Source organism: Magnolia sinica, chromosome 16, assembly GCF_029962835.1.
Source record: "Magnolia sinica isolate HGM2019 chromosome 16, MsV1, whole genome shotgun sequence".
NCBI classification, from domain to species: Eukaryota; Viridiplantae; Streptophyta; class Magnoliopsida; order Magnoliales; family Magnoliaceae; genus Magnolia; species Magnolia sinica.
The window spans coordinates 1,375,097-1,394,270 of NC_080588.1; the positions used below are offsets into that span (position 1 = coordinate 1,375,097).

The 19,174-nt window shown below is 38.9% G+C and overlaps 1 protein-coding gene and 1 non-coding gene across 2 annotated transcripts; both read left to right on the forward strand.

Moving 5' to 3' along the window:
* The first annotated feature begins 492 nt into the window (after positions 1–492).
* Positions 493–8,542, forward strand: LOC131229186 (grpE protein homolog 2, mitochondrial). The gene is made up of 6 exons (XM_058225074.1): positions 493–692; positions 5,111–5,330; positions 5,415–5,602; positions 5,694–5,861; positions 6,683–6,811; positions 8,262–8,542. The coding sequence occupies exons 1-6, from the start codon at positions 573–575 to the stop codon at positions 8,355–8,357; spliced, it is 921 nt and encodes a 306-aa protein (XP_058081057.1). The 5' UTR covers positions 493–572; the 3' UTR covers positions 8,358–8,542.
* Positions 8,543–10,354: 1,812 nt separating this feature from the next.
* On the forward strand, positions 10,355–10,442 carry LOC131230142 (small nucleolar RNA snoR109). The gene has a single exon (XR_009163865.1). It is a non-coding gene; the product is annotated as a small nucleolar RNA snoR109 (small nucleolar RNA).
* The last annotated feature ends 8,732 nt before the right edge of the window (positions 10,443–19,174 follow it).

Below are 19,174 nucleotides of genomic sequence, written 5' to 3' on the forward strand. Positions count from 1 at the left end.
ATTCGCTTGGGTATCTCGCCATGCTTTACGAAAGTGAGATAAATGACTTAACACGGATGAGATCCACACCGTCCATCACGTACATCACTCCATTTTAGCCCTTGATCCCAAAATTCAGGATAATTCAAAGAAAAAGAAAAAAACTATATTGATAATCTCTGAGTTCACGTAGCATGGCCCACCTGAGTTTTGCGATACTGTGATTTTTTGGTGAACTCTTTCATCCGGTTGAGGCACATTAGACGAATGGATTGGATGATATCTAAACACAACGGTGGTTCCTACACAAAACTAACGGTGTGCCTTTCATCACAACTATTCACTGTGGTAATCTCTACCTGAGTTTTGGATAATCATATTTTTAGGTTGAATGGTTGAAATGGGACATCAGACTTGATGGACGGACTGGATCTCATGGAAATTTCATCCACGTGGCTCTTTGTTCGTGAAAGTGACCTGGCAGGTACTTAGCGCGAGTTACCCTACCGCGCGGCTAAGAACCAAAAGCTTCTTTTCTCTTCCCCCACAAAAATTCCATTTTCTTCCTCAGAAAGAAGAAAAAAGGGTGGAAAATGCTCGTTTCTAGGGTTTTTTCTCGGATTTCAAGGCACGCCTGCAACCGGATCCGTTCCTTCTCTTCTTCTTCTTCTTCTCTTTCTCGACAAGTATCGATTCGGAATCTCTCCAATCCGGTAAGTTCCTTTATCTCTCTCTCCCGCGCTTATTTTTTTATTTTTTATTTTGAGGCTGAAATGGGTCGGATTTTCTAGATTTCTGCGATAGGCTTTCGGTGCTCGGTTTTGTGTTTTGATTTTTTTTAAAGAAGGGTTTAGGGTTTTGACGCATTAAGGCATGGTCAGCTCGGGTTTTCGTTCTGACAATTGATTCTCACGGTTCTGTAATCAGAGCCGTTGGCCTGTTTCGTACTGCAGCGGATGAACCGTGCGCTGAAAATCTCCCAAATTGGAAGATCCTAGCCACACATTTTGGACTTTTTTCCCCTTTTCGTTTGTATGCGTCTGTTCGCAACCATCTTACTTGTAGGCCGCAAATGGAAGGGTTTATTAGGTTTCCACCCACCAAGAAGAAATTTGGTTGGCCAGTATCTATTTCGGTATACAAATGACAGATGGTTTGGATTGATGAAAGATGGACCCACTAATCAGAACTGGATTCCTGAGTATTATGTGAAAAGCCTTGGGTCGAGGATCATATAATTCCACGGTTTTTAGTTTTTGCTCTGTATTTGGAATAGTTTATGGAATAGAGATTGATATTTGAGCCTTTAAGAATTTTAGGGTTTAGGGTTTAAGATTTTTTTATTTAATATATAAATTATAAACATATTCTCATGATAGTTCAGTTCAGGCTCATTCCATATTTGAACGCCGACTGTCGTCTCATCTTTTCTATCACAATGAGGCTGTAATTTGAAAAAAAAAAATCAAATTTTAAATGATAAATGTCTTTTAATAATTTTATTTTTATTTGGTACAAAAAGATGTGAAAATCTGAACTGCTCTGACTCCCATAATCGAGGATTAGTCATGGTATGAGGTTTGATGCTGTGTGCTGGTTAGCATTTAGTACAGGTGCTGTATCGTTAATTAATGCAAGCTAGGATCGCAAGGAACTGGTTTTCATGCATTGAAATTTTACCATCAACCTTTTATTCATTTTTAAAATTCGGAGAGATAACAAACAATGAGCTATGGGGCTATACATCCATGTATAAAGCTGTGTGGAAAGTAATGCATCTGGGATTTGGGAAACTGCAGATGAGTAATTAGAGGATGCTTTGGGCCACACAAGCTGTTCAATTAAGATCAGGCTGTTAGAATACATGTTAAGCTTATATCAAGCCCATCCAATACTCATGATTGACTGTCCAGATTAAAATTGTGGTCCAATCTAACCATCCAGATTTTTCTGGACTGTTTCAAGTGTCCAGATTGATCACGTCGAGGACATGGACCAGATCACAAATTGGATGGTATATATGGATCCAATTCAATGATCCGATTTGTTTTTGTGGTCTACCAATCCGATTGGATGGCATGATCCAATTCAATGATCCGATTTGTTTTGTGGTCTACCAATCCGATTGGATGGCATTAATGGAGCATACATATAGCTTGGACGCGATGATATGTTTTGGAAATTTCACAGTTTCAAGTCCTGATTTGGTTATCTTATCCCCTGTAAGATTTAGAATCTTTTGAATAGTAGCCTAGTTTTTTGTCTTAGAAGAAGTTCACGTGCCAAATTTTAGAGATTTTATCAAGTCATAGGTAGTCTAAAAATAGTAAAGTCTAGATTTATGCAAGATCTACTTAGACCTCTGGCTTTTTTATTCTAGCCTGTATAAAGACCTCTAAGGCCATACATTAGCAAGTGTTTGATGGATAATTTGGATATGAAGGGAGAAAGTTACTTTTCTTGTGATAAAACCCTTGCATGTTTGTAACGAAGGCTAGCAATCGCTTTAGGTGATTGTGTACTTGCTGGACACATGTATCAATCCTATAAACCCTTTTTGGGTAGTATGATATAGCTATTAATACTATAAACTATGAAATAAATATAATCTCTCACAAAATACTAGGCACATCATGTAGTCTTATCACATACGTGACCATCTTATGGGGTCAAAAGTTGTTTGTTAGCATAGAACGAAATATCGGTAATGTATTGGCCGACATGGGTGTATCGTATCCGTATCGGCTCAATCCGATATGCGATACAGCCCTGTATCGGCCGTATCGGTAACTTGTGGACCGTATTGGGGGTGTATCGGCTGATACGGGTCATATCGGGCTTGATATCCTGCAAGGCTATCGGTCAAACCCGATATGCGTATAGAAGGCCCAAACCGGCCCTTTCTTTTCCCTTTTCGATCTCTATCTCCCTCATTTCTGCTCCAATCTCTGCAATACCTTGATTAAATCATTCCTAAGTGATTTTCAGCACTATTAACAACTTGGAGGATCAAAACATCTGATTTCAGTCGATTTGAAGGATCGAAACATTTTGGGGCCAGTTTTGAAAAAAATCAGAAAATAGGTTAAAAATTCCATTTTTTGTTGTCTATTCTTTTCTAATCCATTGTTATGTTTATCAGACCCCTACATCTACAAGCCAAAAAAAAAAAAAAAAAATCAGTTTTGAAGTTCGATTTGAGCTTTTTTGGGTTTTTTTATTTTTTATTTTTTGGGCATTTACGCTTGATTTTTTTTTTAAATTATATATTTTTCAAAAATCATTAAAATAAAAATAAATCTGATCTCAGATATGTACTCTCCAGCCATTTTCGATCAGATCTATGTAGACCTGATTAAAAAAAGTTTATAATTTTTTCTTATTAAATCTGTTGAAAAATATATAACTTTCAGAATTTTGCTTTTTAATCTGATGTTTTTTTTACCTCATATCTGGACAGGCCATGCATATTTTTTTAAAAATCAGATCTGATAAAAAATGTAGTTTTTTTTTTTTTGGAATTTTGAGATTTATTAAAATTCTCTCTCTCTCTCTCTCTCTCTCTCTCTCTCTCTCTCTCTCTCTCTCTATATATATATATATATATATATATATATATATATATATTTTCAAGTGTATTGCTTTTGGGGGGTTGCTAAGTTTTATTGTTTTGGGTTTTTTGACTTTTTTTTTTTTTTTTTTAATATATATTTTTTAAATAAAAATAAAATTAGATCTGAGTAATTTGGTAAGTACCAAATATTTCTACACTTACATTGTTAGTTGTTACATACACCTCACCGGTCACACACATTCTCCAAGCAAACATGTAAGTACTAGTGAATAAACTAGTGAGTACTGAGTAGTGACACTTCTTGGTTCTTGGACATGTTAGACTATTAGCAATATATGATATCAATTTATGACATATATTAACAGTTTATATAAAGAAAAAATCAACACCAGAACTAACAGTAGGTCAACCTGTCAGGACAACATTCTTACCAAATAATGGTCCAATACACCATTGAATACATGGTCAAAATACAAAATAAAAAGTGATAGATTCGTGAATATCTCATTTTATCTTATTTTTCTGATATTTTTCATATTTTTTTGCTTTAAAAAAATTCTGACCGATACGGGCTGATCGGGGGCCCAATTTCAATACAGCGGCCGATACCGCCATTTAGAACCATGTTTGTTAGTGAAATTCTTTGTTAAAATATCCACACATGTCATAAAAAAAAAAAAAAATACCCACACGTGTACTTTGGCATACAAATCTGTTCTGGATCAGGTTGGACACAAGTGTGACTTGGTGGTGCCTACTATGGATCTTCTCACATGTATGGGTTGGGCTTTACTGCATCATTCATAAGATTGGAAAATATGTCCATCAATCCAGTCTGACCAATGGTCGGCCACTGCATGGATGGGCCACTACTCAAATTGTACTTCTTCTTCTTCTTCATATATATATATATATATATATATATATATATATATATTTATTTATTTATTTTTTGAGAAATCTACTGAAGCTTGGTGCCCTTAGCCATTATATCTACATGCATTCTTGACCATCCAATATGGGATAGGATTAGATAGCTATTTACTTTTAAATAACCCATTTTTGGGCAATGGATTATCCCTGAGGCAGCACCATTGCTGTGGATGCCAAATAATCACTGATTATATGGTCCCCTGCTTGGATTAAGGATGGTTGATGTCATGTGGGCAGCCAGCTGTCAATCTTTTGCCAAGCTACCATCGGAACAGGTCCTGTTACTGGGTCCTTGTTTTGTTTAGGGACTGGGCTCGCCAAGTCTTTTCCTTTTTGTTTTGCTGGGGTTCGCTGTCGTTGGGACAGTTCTTGTATAGTTGGGAGTTTCTTAGTTTTTAGTTTGCTTGTGGCTTTCTTTTCGGTTTTTTTTTTTCCCTCTCTTCTGTGTTGCTTCCTTGTTGCAGTTGTGTTTTCTTGTTTGTTTTGTTTCCTTGCTTTGCTAATAAATTGCTTATCTTTCAAAAAAGAAAGTCCTGTTACGAAATAAAAATAAATAAATAAAAAACATACTTCCGTTGAGCTCCACAGTTAATGTAACTTATCCAGCCATTTATTGCATACCAGTGGGTCCCATGCCAGACAACTCAGTTATTGCATCATCCCATCCTTGGGAATGGCACCCTTCAGCGATTTGGGGTCTCATCATCTGCATCTCCTCAACCAAATGAAAAAGAGACCAACCAGTTTGCAAATGAGCAAGGAGCTGTTGCGGACAACGATTACACCTCTCAGAATATTTCTCAAGATGATGATAGTAAAGCTTCAGATAAAATGGAAGACTCAGGTTCTATTTCAGATCCCAAACATTCCAAGTCTCAATTTGTCAAGAAGCGTCGGAGTACCAAACGAACTGCATTTTCTGATTCAGATGCAGAGGGCGATCTATCTGTTGATGATCTGGTGAAGCTAGTTGCAGAGAAGGAAGAGTTACTGAAGGCAAAACACAAGGAGGTTGAGAAAATGCAAGATAAGGTTCTTCGTAGCTATGCTGAAACGGAGAATGTTATCGACAGGACAAAACGGAATGCAGAGAACTCGAAGAAATTTGCCATACAGGTTTGTCTAGCTGCTAGTGTTTTTTTCCTGCATTTGCAATAGGGTGCATTTGAAGCTCTTATGCATGCTTGATTTTGAAATTACGCTGCAGAACTTTGCCAAGAGCTTATTAGATGTTGCAGACAATCTGGGAAGAGCTTCTTCTGTTGTTAAAGATAGTTTTTCAAAGATTGACCAATCTAAAGATTCTGCCGGAGCTGTTCCCCTCCTAAAAACCCTTTTGGAGGGTGTTGAAATGACTGATAAGCAGCTTGCAGAGGTAATGTATTCTTTTATATTTTGAATGGTATTGGTAGCCCATATTGTGCTCGGCAATTTCTCAGCCTGGAAATTTTTCAGGAGATTTTTAAAATTTGAGTGTTTTTTTTTTTTTGTCTTGATATTATGGGGAAAATCTCACAAAGAGAAAATATTTAAAAATATTAATTGTAAATTAATAAATAAATTTATAATTCAAATACACACACATACTTGTAAAACAAATTTCTTAAGGTTTTTACTATTTTTTCCCATTAATGTTGTGATATTTGAAATTTTGCCACAGAGAAAATATTTTAAAATATTAATTGTAAATTAATAAATAAATTTAGAATTCAAACACACACACACACACACACACACACACACACACACTCTTATATAACAAATTTCTTAAGGGTTTTACTATTTTCCCATTAATGTTGTGATATTTTAAATTTTGCCTATATAGCAGAACAAATTTCTCAAGGGTTTTACTATTTTTCCCATCATTGTTGTGATATTTTAAAATCTGCCGATATTTTAAAGTCTCATGATAATATCGTGCTAATATTGTATCACTCCTTTTTTATAGTGTGTGTGTGTGTGTGTGTGTGATATTTTTTTTTGAAAGATAGTGTGTGTGATATTATTACAAGTTTTTTAAAATCTCGGCGATATTTGTCACAGTGGTAGCCACCATGGCTTTCAAACAGAATTTCTGTAGCGGACACACAGCTATCTTTCATTATCTTTTGCTCAGAATATGAGGGATTCTGTGGTGGTGCTGTAACTAATCTAGGGATTGCATTCTGTAACTCAAAAAATTATTTTTGTATTCAGGTGTTAAGAAAGTTTGGAGTGGAGAAATTCGATCCCATGAATGAGCAGTTTGATCCAAATAGACATCTCGCAGTTTTCCAAGTACCCGATTCTTCAAAGCCACCTGGTACTGTTGCTGCAGTTCTGAAGGTATGAGTATGAAGTATTTAGCATTTCTTCTTTTTAATATCTGAATTCTCCCAGCGTTGCTTTTTTGGGAGATGAATGATCAGGGGTGCAAGGGCGGTCCTCAATCCAAACCCAACCTGAATCAAGACGACCCAACTCACAACCCAAGCTGACCTGAATTCCTTTATACTCCAACCCAACCCAAATATGTGTGATTATTTCCAACCCAATCCCAAATTGGGTTGGCATTTTCCAACCTGAAACTGACTCATGGACCTGACATGCTGTCCCAACCTGACCCGCACTTGGTTTGGGTCAATTGTGTTTGAGTTGACCCAAACCCAATTTGAAGCCCTATGAATGATTCAGCAATTGAATATGAATTATTGGTTTAGAAGAAAAAAAAGAAAAAAAGTACATTGCTTCTGTCTGATTGCACATCTATCTCGAAGGCTCATATTCTGTCTGAGTTTTATCTTTTAGGGGACACCGTCTTGTAGCTCAGCCGTCATAAATCGTGATAATTGGAATTAGGCGTGCAACTCGGGCGGCTTGGGTTGGGTCGAGGGTCAACCTTTTGCAAACTTGATCTGACTTCCAACTCAAGGTGCTCATCCCGAACCTAACCTCAGTTCCTCTATACTCAACCCGAAAGGAACCTGACCTGACCTGGATTGTCCCGACCCAAATACCTGTGATTATTCCCAAACCTCACCTAACCCGACTTGAATTTGCTCAACCTGAACCCAACCCAATTTCAAACCAAGTTGTAGTTTTCCAACCCTAACCTGACGTGAGGATTCTGACAACCCAACCAGACCCGAGCTCAGGTTTGAATAATTGCTTTGTAATTGTTATTTCTATTCTTTTATCAGTCTTTGAGGAGTGACCAATTGAGATAACTTGAAAGTTATTGAGGGGAAAATCTGACCCGATGACAGTACCAATGTCCTTGTCTTGTGTACTGTTGCTGTGCCCATTTGGACACATGGAACAGTGGTCCATGATCCAGACTGTTCACTGGGTCAGTCCTACAATATATGGACCAGTCTGCTAATCATGCAATCCTACCCATCCAATTGGTGGACCTTTTGTCATCCAGTTTTCCTGCCCACTCTTTTGTCACCAGTTGGATGATAAGAAATTCCCATCAATGAGATTTTTCACCATGGTGGGTCCTCCATGATGGACCTACCTGCCAAAGGGTGTAGATTGAGATCATGGGCAGTAGTGTGACATGTCCCACTTGAATTCAGGGTACCGTATGAAGAAATCCATGTTCCTCACTCAAGGTTTGGTTTTCCTAATTACTTATGGCTGGCATGCGCGGGCCGCATCCAAATTGAACCAAGCATCATCACCAACAGCATCATTATTTGTCTGTGTTAGCATGAAGTTTCATAACTAAAAATGTTCAATTAAGACTTGCAAAATCAGTAGATGATTTCTTCATCTATGTTTGTGACTGTAGTCGGGATACATGCTCTATGACCGCATCATCCGGCCAGCTGAAGTTGGGGTTACAGACGCTTCGAGCCAGGAGGTGGACCAAAGTTCCAGCGCATGAAGGGAACGGCCCAGATCTGACACAAGTTTGTCTTTTGGTGGGAGTGTATGATGCTAATGAGAGGCACAATAATAGAGAGCTGTTTTTGAGATACGGTGAGGTTTAGAGGTACTGAAAATTTTGCTGTAGCAGCTACTACAATAACATTATTTCATCAATTTATACAGAACAAATCATGCACTGAACCCTTCGTTGGGTAAGCTAGGGCTGAAGATGGGATACATTGTGTTGGATGAGCGGGGCCAATCAACTGGGCTTTCTTGGCTTGATGGGCCCTCTAACTATGGGCGATTTTCCAAAATATTCCCCAATCGATTGATTTGGAATTCTATGAATGGCCTGGAAAAAACAAAGATGGTTAAGAAAACTGCCTGTCAGCGGTCGAGATTATCAAGCTTTTTCATGAGAATTTTTTTTTTTTTGGGAATCATGTGACTACGGTGGGGCCTTTTGGACCAACGGTCTGGATCGCTGATCCGTTCGGCCCACTAATTGACGTTCCTGGATTAATTCAATGGCCAGGTGGCCTGATCTGTTGGAGCCAGGGCCTGGGCCCCTAAAATAGAAATGGGGGAGCTACCAAAGTTGAATTTCCTGGGCCAGTCATTCATTAGGCGGGTCACCTTCCTAGTAAAAAGAATGGTTTGAAAGCATGCCCATTCAATGTGCATGTTGATTAAAAGATTTGGTAGATGGGGATCATGTTTCAATGATCCAAACCGTTCATAAGATGAGAATTGTCCTCGATGGAGGACACCCCAAAGAAACACTTGAATCCAGTCATTGCAAATCATTGATAATTGAACCTTTCTAGCAGACGGGCCCGCCCATGTAGGGCCAGTGCTCGGGCATTTTCAGCCAGCTCAAGTGACTACTCTGGTCTGGTCCTATCCTGGCCCATTGGTATCATTGGCCTCGCTTCATCTGTCCCATGCATTGAGTGAACCAGTGTAGTAATTTTCTTTTTCTTAGGCCTTTAAGCCCGTATTTGTGGGATCATGAGGTTTGGTGACCCAGACCATGTAGTGGGCCTGCAAATAAACGGTTGAATATTTATTTATTTTTTTTAAAGCACAATAATGGTCCAGATCCAAGGATGAAAGGCCGATGATACCATGACTTTGATCTTCCAACTTGGGAGATTATGGAGAATTGTGCATACACCACGAGGCCCATCATAATCGTTGATTGGATCACCCATCGTAATAGTGGATTGGATCACCCAACGATCACAGCTGAAAATAACTTATTTCAAAGAGCTGGTATCCAAGAATCAGAGGCTAGGGCTCAACCAACCTTATTTTTATGCTGTAACTTTACGACAGCGAGTTCCATAATTTAGAAGGTGTACCACTTCTTAAGTGCCTGCGTATCAAGTGTCATACGCATCCAGACTATCAAATAACTCCCCAATTAGCTTGTCAAAAGTCCAACTAGTAGGACCACAAGGTACGGTCCATCCAGCGTATAACTTCTAATCTATTGGATGTGTGTAAAATCCAAGCCTTTCAACAGGTTGGCCCCACTAGGAATATCACACATTGAAAAAATTATCCCTATCTATATATTATGTGGACCATAACAAAGAAAACAATATAAACCATTGATAAAAAGAAAAAGCAAGTGTGACCCACTACGTGAGTGGGTATTTATTTTATTTTATTTTAATAAACTCATTCTTATGATTGGGACAACCTATTTGACGGTTTGGATTTCACGAAAACATGAAAAATTAGAAGTTATCCACTGGGTGAACTGTAACTTATAATCCAACCGTTGGACTTGAGCTCTTCTCACCTATAAATACCTTAGGATTTTAGGGTTTTGCAAGGTTCTCTCATGAGGGTTTGTAATTTCTATCGTCTGGCTTCTTTTGTTTTTCTTTCCTTCTTTCTTTTTCTCTAGGGTACTTTTGGTGAATCTTGTTTTCTTAGGTGGGCTACATGTACCAAGAAATGGGGTCTATTTTTCAATTCCCATTTCTTGCATTGCCAACGTGGCTGTAGCTATATAATCAGCAGAAGATAAACTGGTCGGTTGTTTTTATTTTCAGTAGACAAACCGCTTACCAAACTTCTGACATTTAAACCCTCATTTTTTTGACATTTCACCCCCAAAAAAGTTGAGAAGGGGAGAAAGAGGAAGAGGCTGTTGTTAAGCCCTTCTGAGAAGGCCTTCTCTGACATTAAAGGAAAAGAGAAAAGGGCATTTTGGGTATTTCCAAATCCTCTTTATTTTTTCCGGTCATTTTCCAGGCAAGCTGCTTACTGTTTTGCAGATTGCGTCTATTGGTGACCACATTCTTTTTTTTTTTTTCCTCATCTTTTGAAAAATGTTTAAGCAATGTGATAAAATCACCCATATTGAAAATCTCGCCATATTATGGAGAGATACAATATCTCGGCAGATATCAAAATATCGCCTTTTTATCTGCATAATGTGTCGATTTTAACTCGAATAGTAGTAAAAATAGGAATTTGTCGTGCTTGTGGGGCCCACCTTGATGTGTGATTTCATGTACACCGTCTGTCTATTTCCTTATTATTTTTAAGGTATAAGCCCAAGACGAGGCTGCTCCAAAGCTCAAGTGGACCACACAATGGAGATCCGTGTCATTACCACCGCACATCCTGTGGTGGGGTCCACTTGAGATTTAGATTTGCCTCTCTTTTGGGCCTGTACGTAATGGATGAACGGTGTAGATTAACCCATACATCACGCAGGTCATCCCAGCAAGACCCTTGATCTTGTGAAGCTCGGGGCAAACCGTCTCTGCCTCCCTTGGTTGCTTGTATTTGTAATACATTGGATTCCAAATCTTAAATACATGGAAATTCAATTCATTTGAAATCTTTAATTATGTTTAGCATTTTACAAGTGAAATATTACAAAATTTAAAGTTTTTATTTGATAGCATGTATTTTGAAATGATTGAATTCTTATATTATATTTAGAAGTTGAATTTTATAAAATGAATCATTTACAATATTTAAAAATAGTTGACATGTATAACGTTGTAGATAGTCATTATAATAAGTCTATTAAGACATACATTTTAGCTAAAACTTAGATTAATTTTAAACCTCAGGTGGGCTACAAATGTGCAAATATTAAATTTTCAACTGGTCTAATGAGTTTTAGGCGAAAGTGATGTGTATCTGAAATTTACTCCCACCATTAAATGGGTCATCCAATGTTACTTGGGGTGAAACATTTAAGTTGACATTTGATTCAGGTAAGCCCAACTAAAGAAACAATTGGAAGAGGGGACACTGATTTCCTGCCAAAGCATGGAGTTCCTGCCTAAGGATGCTGGGTGGGCCCTACTGCCATGTTTGTGGGAAATCTACCCTGTTCATCTGTTTGGCGAGCTCATTTTAGTACAAGCCGAAAAAAAACAAGAGGAGATGGATCCAAAACTCAAGTAGGCCACACCAGAGGGAAAATGAGATGGATCCAAAACTCAAGTAGGCCACGCCAAGGAAATACCTACCATTTAAAGCTTAACCCTTTATAAGGTCGTTACAACTGGGGATGAAGTGAAAATACAAAGACATTAGCCTGAAACAAAGCTCCTACGGCCATAAGAATGTTTCAATGGTTCTCACTGAATCCCCAGTCCCCACTGGTTCCTCTTGTATGACCCTGATCCAATTCATTTTTGGTTGAATTCCCTAAAATGATATCCCAGAATGGGATATGATATTGCAGAACGGACGAAAGGGGTAGATTTCTCACAAATATGGAAGTGGTTTGGGTCCAACATCCTAAAATGATATTGGAGCATGTTTGGATGGAACGGATTACTCTAGCATGTATACAATTTCATGTCAGATCTATGTTTGGAAATAATTGGATAAGGGCCACACGGTGTATATACATGTGTATAGTGGGGTCCACTCACTGTTCCATTGAATGATCTGAGCCGTTGATTCACTTCAGAGGGTGGGCATTACCCTTGCCTAGGTGTCCTTTCGTTTCTATGCAAACTATTGTAGAATCTTAACCGTTAAACATGAAATGGACTGCGGAGTAAACACCCTCATGGGCCACGTTGATTTCACTCCAAAAGCACTCCCTTCTTGATGGTTTTTCGTCCTAAATTCAATGGACGGAGTGGATTTTCCAAGAAGCTTCAATAAGTAGGTCATCAAACTTTGTTGCGAAACAGAGGTTTTATCTTTTCGTTGTGGGCCACCATCATGCAGTAAAAGGTGGATTTGAACCATTCATCAGGTAGAGGGAGAAAAACCCATCAAAAACATGTTGACCTTTCATGGCCATGTATTTCATCATGATCGCTACAATGATCAAAAGAAGACCGTTCAGTTGTTGTTTCAGCTTGATTGTCTCAGTGGGCCATATCGTTGTCGGATGATCAAAGCTCACCATTTATGGTTTAAATCTTGAGAGGAAGATGATGGACGGTGTGGATTTGTCAAAAGATGGTCATACTGGGCATTACCAAAAACATAGTGAAAGAAAAAAATGCTTTCTCTTGTTTACATCTGGTTGAACATCCGGCTGGTTGTGTGGTACAATCCCATCGATGATGCAAAGTGGTTCTCGGGCATATTCGCGCGCGTTGAATTCGTCGCCCACCGTTCGTTTCCAAACGAGAGATATATCCCATCAACCCTACTAATACGATACTATACGCTCGAAACTATGAATCCAAACAAGCCCTAAAATGATATCCCAAAATGGGATATGATATTGCAGAACGGACGAAAGGGGTAGATTTCTCACAAACATGGAAGTGGTTTGGGTCGAACATCCTAAAATGATATTGGAGCATGGATGAATTGGGTAGATTTCTCACAAACATGGAGGTGGGCCCCACCCAGCATCTCGATGGAGACATGTTCACCTTTGATTTTTCCGAGGCTCTCCATGATGAGTTATAAACTCAACTCATATTTTGTTGAATATCCTAAAATGATATTGGATTTTTGGTCGAATATCCTGAAATGATATTGCAGAATGGATGAATGAGTAGATTTCTCACAAGCATGGAGGTGGCCCCCACCCAACATCTTGGCAGAGAAATGTCCACCTTTGATTTTTAGAGGCCCTCTTGGATGGGTTATATACTTGTCCATCAACGTAAGCCCCACCATAAGGGTCAGGCCATCTTAGGTGAAGTGGGGTTGCACCTAATCCACTCTCCTCTTATGTGACATTGTGCATTGCATCATGCAACAAACTAACTATATAAGAAAAAAATGTTAAAAAATATTAGTTCAACATTGAATTTCGGCCACAGTGCAATGTTGTACCGAGAATCCACCCTACTTGTTAGGTGTGTCATCTAATGTTACGCTTAAGGCTAAAAATTCAGGCTAACATGTGATTCAGGTGGGCCATACATAAGAAACAATTGAGAGAGAAATGTTCACCCTTTATTTTTATAAGGCCTGCTGTGGGGATTATGTGAAATCAATGCAAAATTTTAGGCTTGGGTGTCAAAAATCAAGCCTTTTCATGATTGAGGTGGGCCATAATAGGGAAAACCTTAAATTCACTTAACTCTAGCAATTTGCTAGGATTTCAAATCATGAATTTTGGAAGATTCGGAATGCAGTGAATTCCAAATCCTTATCTGCCATTTCACTATAAACACAGAAAGGTACAGTTTGGATTTTAAATACACTCTTTTGGTGTATCATTCACTACCAATATGGTCCTTATCGCCCATATCGGGCTAGACCAGGTGTTGGCTTGGGATTGGATTTTGAATTGATGGGCGGGTCATAATAGGTGGGGCTTATTCAAAATTTTGATATTGCTCAGCTAAGCCTAACCCATTGATGGCCCTCATCATGGCCCATGTATTAGGCCCTCTTTTGCTGGTAAGATCAAACATGTAGTTGTATTGGTAAAGTGAAGCTATACTTGCATGCCTTGGTGATAGGACATTAGACCTTGCTTTTCACTCATTTTGGTTAAAAGAAGAAATTGTATTAAACTAATGGGGATTGGTAACTGCTGTGAGGAACACTAGTGAAGAGATGAGTAAATTCCCATTTCTGTGTTTGGCATGTATGGGTAGTTAATGAGGCATTTAAGAAAGAGATACTTGTATGGGTGGTCTAGTTTTCATTAGAGAATCCAAATGCAAAGTTATATTTATGGAAAGATGCCTTGGTGAGAAACATGCTCAATTTTAATATCAATGGAAGTAGAAACAAGAAATTAGTTTAGATTTTTTATTTTTTATTTTTTAATACCAAGAAGCATTCTAAAATTACTTGTTTTTATGGCTTCAGACTTGAAACTGAGTAGGATATTGCCCATAAGTTGGCTGGAAGTACTTAGAGATGTATCTTTAGAGTTTTATGCCATTGTGTTTCAATCAAATTGAAGGAAAAATTTTAAGGGCTTATTTGGATTAGCAATTATAGTAATAATGTGTTTAGTAATAATTATCATTATTACTTAGTCAAAAGTAAAGCGGAGTATTGACCATATGTAATACTCTTGCATCTCCACTTCTAGCAAGTAAAATACGTTGGTTGGTTAAATATATTTGGATGTAATTTCATCAATGTGTTATATTTATATTGTCCATCCATTTTGCAATATCATTTTAGGGCATGTTCCAAAAAATAAGAAAGATCCAACACTTTCGTGGGCCTTAAGAAGTTTTCAATGGGTTCGTGGTGTGGTCCATTTGAGCTTTGGACCTACCTCATTTTTTGTATCATCATATAAAATGATCATGCAGATGGATGGATGGTGTGGATATAACATATAGATTATGGTGGGGCTCATGAAACTATACCATGTTAATACACCTCTATCAATCCATGTAGGGATGGGTAGTTGAAGGGAGGATGTTGGGATAGATGAGTGATAAGACATGAAGGAAGTGTTTGGATCATAAGTTACCTTGGACAAGCTACTTATGCCATAAATAGCCTAACATGGTTTCTACTTATTTAGTTCACAAGTATGTTTGGTAACAAACATACTTATCAATAAAAAAGTATACGAGTATGTTTGGTTTCCAACATAATAATTATCCCTTAAGTTTTGTTTGGTCACCCTCACATCCACCATCCATTGTATAGGCCCCACCTTTGGTGTAGGTTGTACATGGCCCACCGTGGATGTGAGCCAATCATTATTATGACCCGACCTTTAACGTGCACCATTCATTATGTAAGGTCACCTTTGATGTTGGTCATCCATTGAGTGGGGCCCACCATTAATGTTATTGTCCATAATGTGGGGCCCACCTTCAATATCCATTGCCATCATGTGGAGCCTGCCTTAATTTGGATTGTCCATCATGTGGTCCCCACCTCTGATATGAGCCGTCCATCATGGGCCCGCCTTAGATATGGGTTACTCATCATTAAGGCTAACTTTTGATGAGATTTGTCCATCATGTGGAGCTCACCTTGATGTGGACTATCCATCATGTGTGGCCCGCCATTATTATTTGCCCATCATATGTGGCCTACCTTTGATGTGGACTATATATCATGTGGGCCCCACCTTTAATGTGTGTTGCCCTTCATGCAGGTCTCGCCTTGGATGTGGGTCATTCATCGTTAGGGAACGACCTTTAACGAGGACCATCCAGCATGTGGGGCCACCTCAATATGGGTCATCCATTATATGAGGCCCAGCTTTTATGTCTACTTCCCATCATGTGGAGCCCACCTTTGATGTGGACTATAGACCTCACCTTTGAAGTGGGTTGTCATACCAACCCGCTTTGGATGTTGGCTTTTTATCACTATGAGTCCACCTTTGATGTGGAACATCTATGTGTGGCCCCACATTAATATGACGTCATCCATCATGTGGGGCCCACCTTATATGTGGATCGTCCACTATGTAAGTCCCACCTTCAATGTTGACAGTCAAGCACGTGGGGCCTTATTTGTTATGGACAATGAGACAGAGCCTCCTTTGACACGCATGTGAGAGAGAGAGAGAGAAGTAGAAAAGTCCTAATAAGTCAAAAAGCTAAAAAAATATATTTACTTTTTAAGTAAGTAGTTTTTTCCACGTAATTTATTTTTACATTAATCCTTACCAAAATAACTTAAGTGAAAAAAAGTAACTTAATTATTTAATATAGGTTAAAAAGTAACTTATCTGGTGGCATCCAAATAGGGAACTGACACAATTAGAAATGAATGCATTTGAGAGAACCTATGAGAATCACTTAAGTAATGAGATGAGTGGAAGTAGGGGCTTAAATGGTTAAGTCATGTGTAATGAGACCATACTTCATTGATTATAAGTGAGTTGAAGCTCTACAAAGGCAAAAGGAAGGCCTTAGTAGACATCAGTGGAATATGAAAAAAAATATAAATTATAAGGTAATTTTGTTCCGATGGCCTTGAAGAAGCACGTTGTAGTATGACTTTTAACATGGTTAGCATGTGTGGACAGTGGCAACATGGATTCGGGATTAGATGATGTTATGCCTGACTGGAGTTGCCACTAGCTAATTATTCCATCTTTACAGTTGGTCAGACCTTATAGAAACCTTAGAAATAAGGATCCAAAGATCTCACTGCTAAAATGATTCCTTGATCTGCAACTAAAGATTCGGATAATGGACTGCAGTTATAGAGAGGGAAGGTGTTATGCATCCACTTTGTTTGTACAGATGTACAGTCTCTACTTCACAGAATCAAACAAAATTTTGAGAATTAGTTTCGGTTCTTGCACATTGATGATGCAGATAGTGCATTGTCGTGTTTAGTGTAACACTTATGACAAGCTTTGGTTCAAGCTCGATAAATCTGCCATGACTTTCCCACTTGCCAAAGTGATAGACTAACCAACACAAGTTTCTAATGGGTAGGATCCGACTATGTTGGCAAGCCACATAGCATACATTTGTACTATTTGGGTGCCAAATGCTATGTAATACAATATAGATGGATGAGATAAGTAGGAGTTGAGAATGGAGTGAGTATTGCACAATGCTAGTGTCAAGATTTGACATAGCCGATTAGAGATTGGATGGTTGGATGAATGGTACCGTCGTAAGGATTATGTTGAGTAGCTTGGATTGGAGCTTGGGTATCTTACTGAGGATCCAACTAGATTAGGTTGAACCTGGGTTGGACTCTATCCTTTACTCTCTCACTCTACTTGGTGGAGGGATGAGATAACCAAGATGGCCAAAGGCTTAAGATGCTTGAGAGTTTTGGATGCTTGAGTGATTACCGGATGGTAAAGGATGATCGAAATGTGAAGGAGAGGGGGCTATTTATAGCCCCAAGCCTGATTTTTATATAATTCTAGGGAAGTTTACCGGGCACAATCTGGATGGCTATGATAATTTTGGGCTCAATGAGGGGTACAAAGGACTTTCCTCAAACTCCACACACTTACTAGTTGGAGGAGGGAGATTCCAGATGCTTTGGAGACTTTTGCCAAGGCAAGAGGTGTGACACGTGGCGGGTGGTAGTCAGGCCACCGCCCAAGCCACCGTTCACTCCTTGCTTTGGCAGGTGGTCTCCCACAAGCATGAGGGAGCTCCAACCCCTTTATGATTTGCTTGTTGGAGTCCCTGCATACCTCCATTGGGTCTACGGGTTGGGCTTTGGACTTGGTTTTGTGTTGGCTTATGATTTGGGTTGACTAGGTGGGTCAATTGGGTTTTGATCCAACGAGTCGACTAAGAATCACTCATTGAGTTGACTCATTAAGTTGACTTGGTCAAGTATGGTTTCAGGACAGTTTAGATTTCTAGGGCTCGTTGAGTTGACTTGGTCAAGTATGGTTTCGGGGCTTATAGAGTTTGAATTTATAAGTCTTTAGAGTTTAGAATTAGGATTTTATCATCCATCGAGACTCTAACTTCAATCAGTATATTAACCTCAGGTGTGGTGTCTACAATATATGGACCTTGTTGAACATGCAGCGTTGGCCTATAAATGAGGTTTGGTAATTGTATAATGCACGAGGACTTCTCTTGAAAAATAGTGTCCTATTTTTTAGCAATGAATGGACCTACCAATGGGTCAAGTTTGGGATAGACTTGGTCAAGATCTCACTCGGAAGATTTTTAGGGAATGGACCATTCATCTTGGGACACAACAGATAAGCGGTCAGGATTATCAAACCATGTGGCCCAATCTGAATCTGAGTACAATGTGGAAGACCTAAAAAAAGATCCTAAATTCCTCTGCCGTCCATTTACAAGCTACCAATTAGACGGCTAAGATTGTCCAATAGCCATGACCTTTTGAGCTATAGAGCATCCATAAGTGTACTTCTCATTGAACGGTTCATATCTTGTTCATGTGTGCCATAAGTGTGGTTTTCATATGTGGGCCTCAAATTTATCTGCAACTGAGGAAGTTACCGTCTAAATCCTATTCATCACACGTGCCAATTTCGAGATTGTGTACAAAATTTGGGTCGTCCCTCACCCAGGCCCCACTTATACCATCGGGTGGACCACACACACGTCAAATGTGGACCTTTGGTCAAATTCATCCTTCATTTTCTTTAACGCACCGTGTAGGTAGTTGATGATCTAAACAATGTGATTTTCAGCCAAAGGATGACCCACTTGATGAACAACTAGATTTCTCCTCTTCGGTCTAGAGTGATGCATTGCTCAACTGATTCGCGAGAAGAGAGAAAAGAGGTGATCGATGTGTGAATGCCCCCCCCCCCCCCCCCAACGCAAGCGCGGCGGTATCCTCACTTCTTTGGCTTTGGTATTGATTTGTTAATATATCCAAAGCATGTTATTTACTTAGGTATAAAAATGCATTTAATTCGGAGTCGCTACTAGCCAAATGAAGCTCAAAATCTACGACTGACTAGAAACC

Coding starts and splice junctions, on each gene's coding strand:
- LOC131229186 (XM_058225074.1), top strand. CDS start 573: ATGCTCGTTTCTAGGGTTTTTTCTCGGATTTCAAGGCACGCCTGCAAC. Junction 5,331..5,414: donor AGATAAAATGGAAGACTCAG/GTTCTATTTCAG, acceptor TTTCTGATTCAG/ATGCAGAGGGCGATCTATCT. Junction 5,862..6,682: donor CTGATAAGCAGCTTGCAGAG/GTAATGTATTCT, acceptor TTTTGTATTCAG/GTGTTAAGAAAGTTTGGAGT.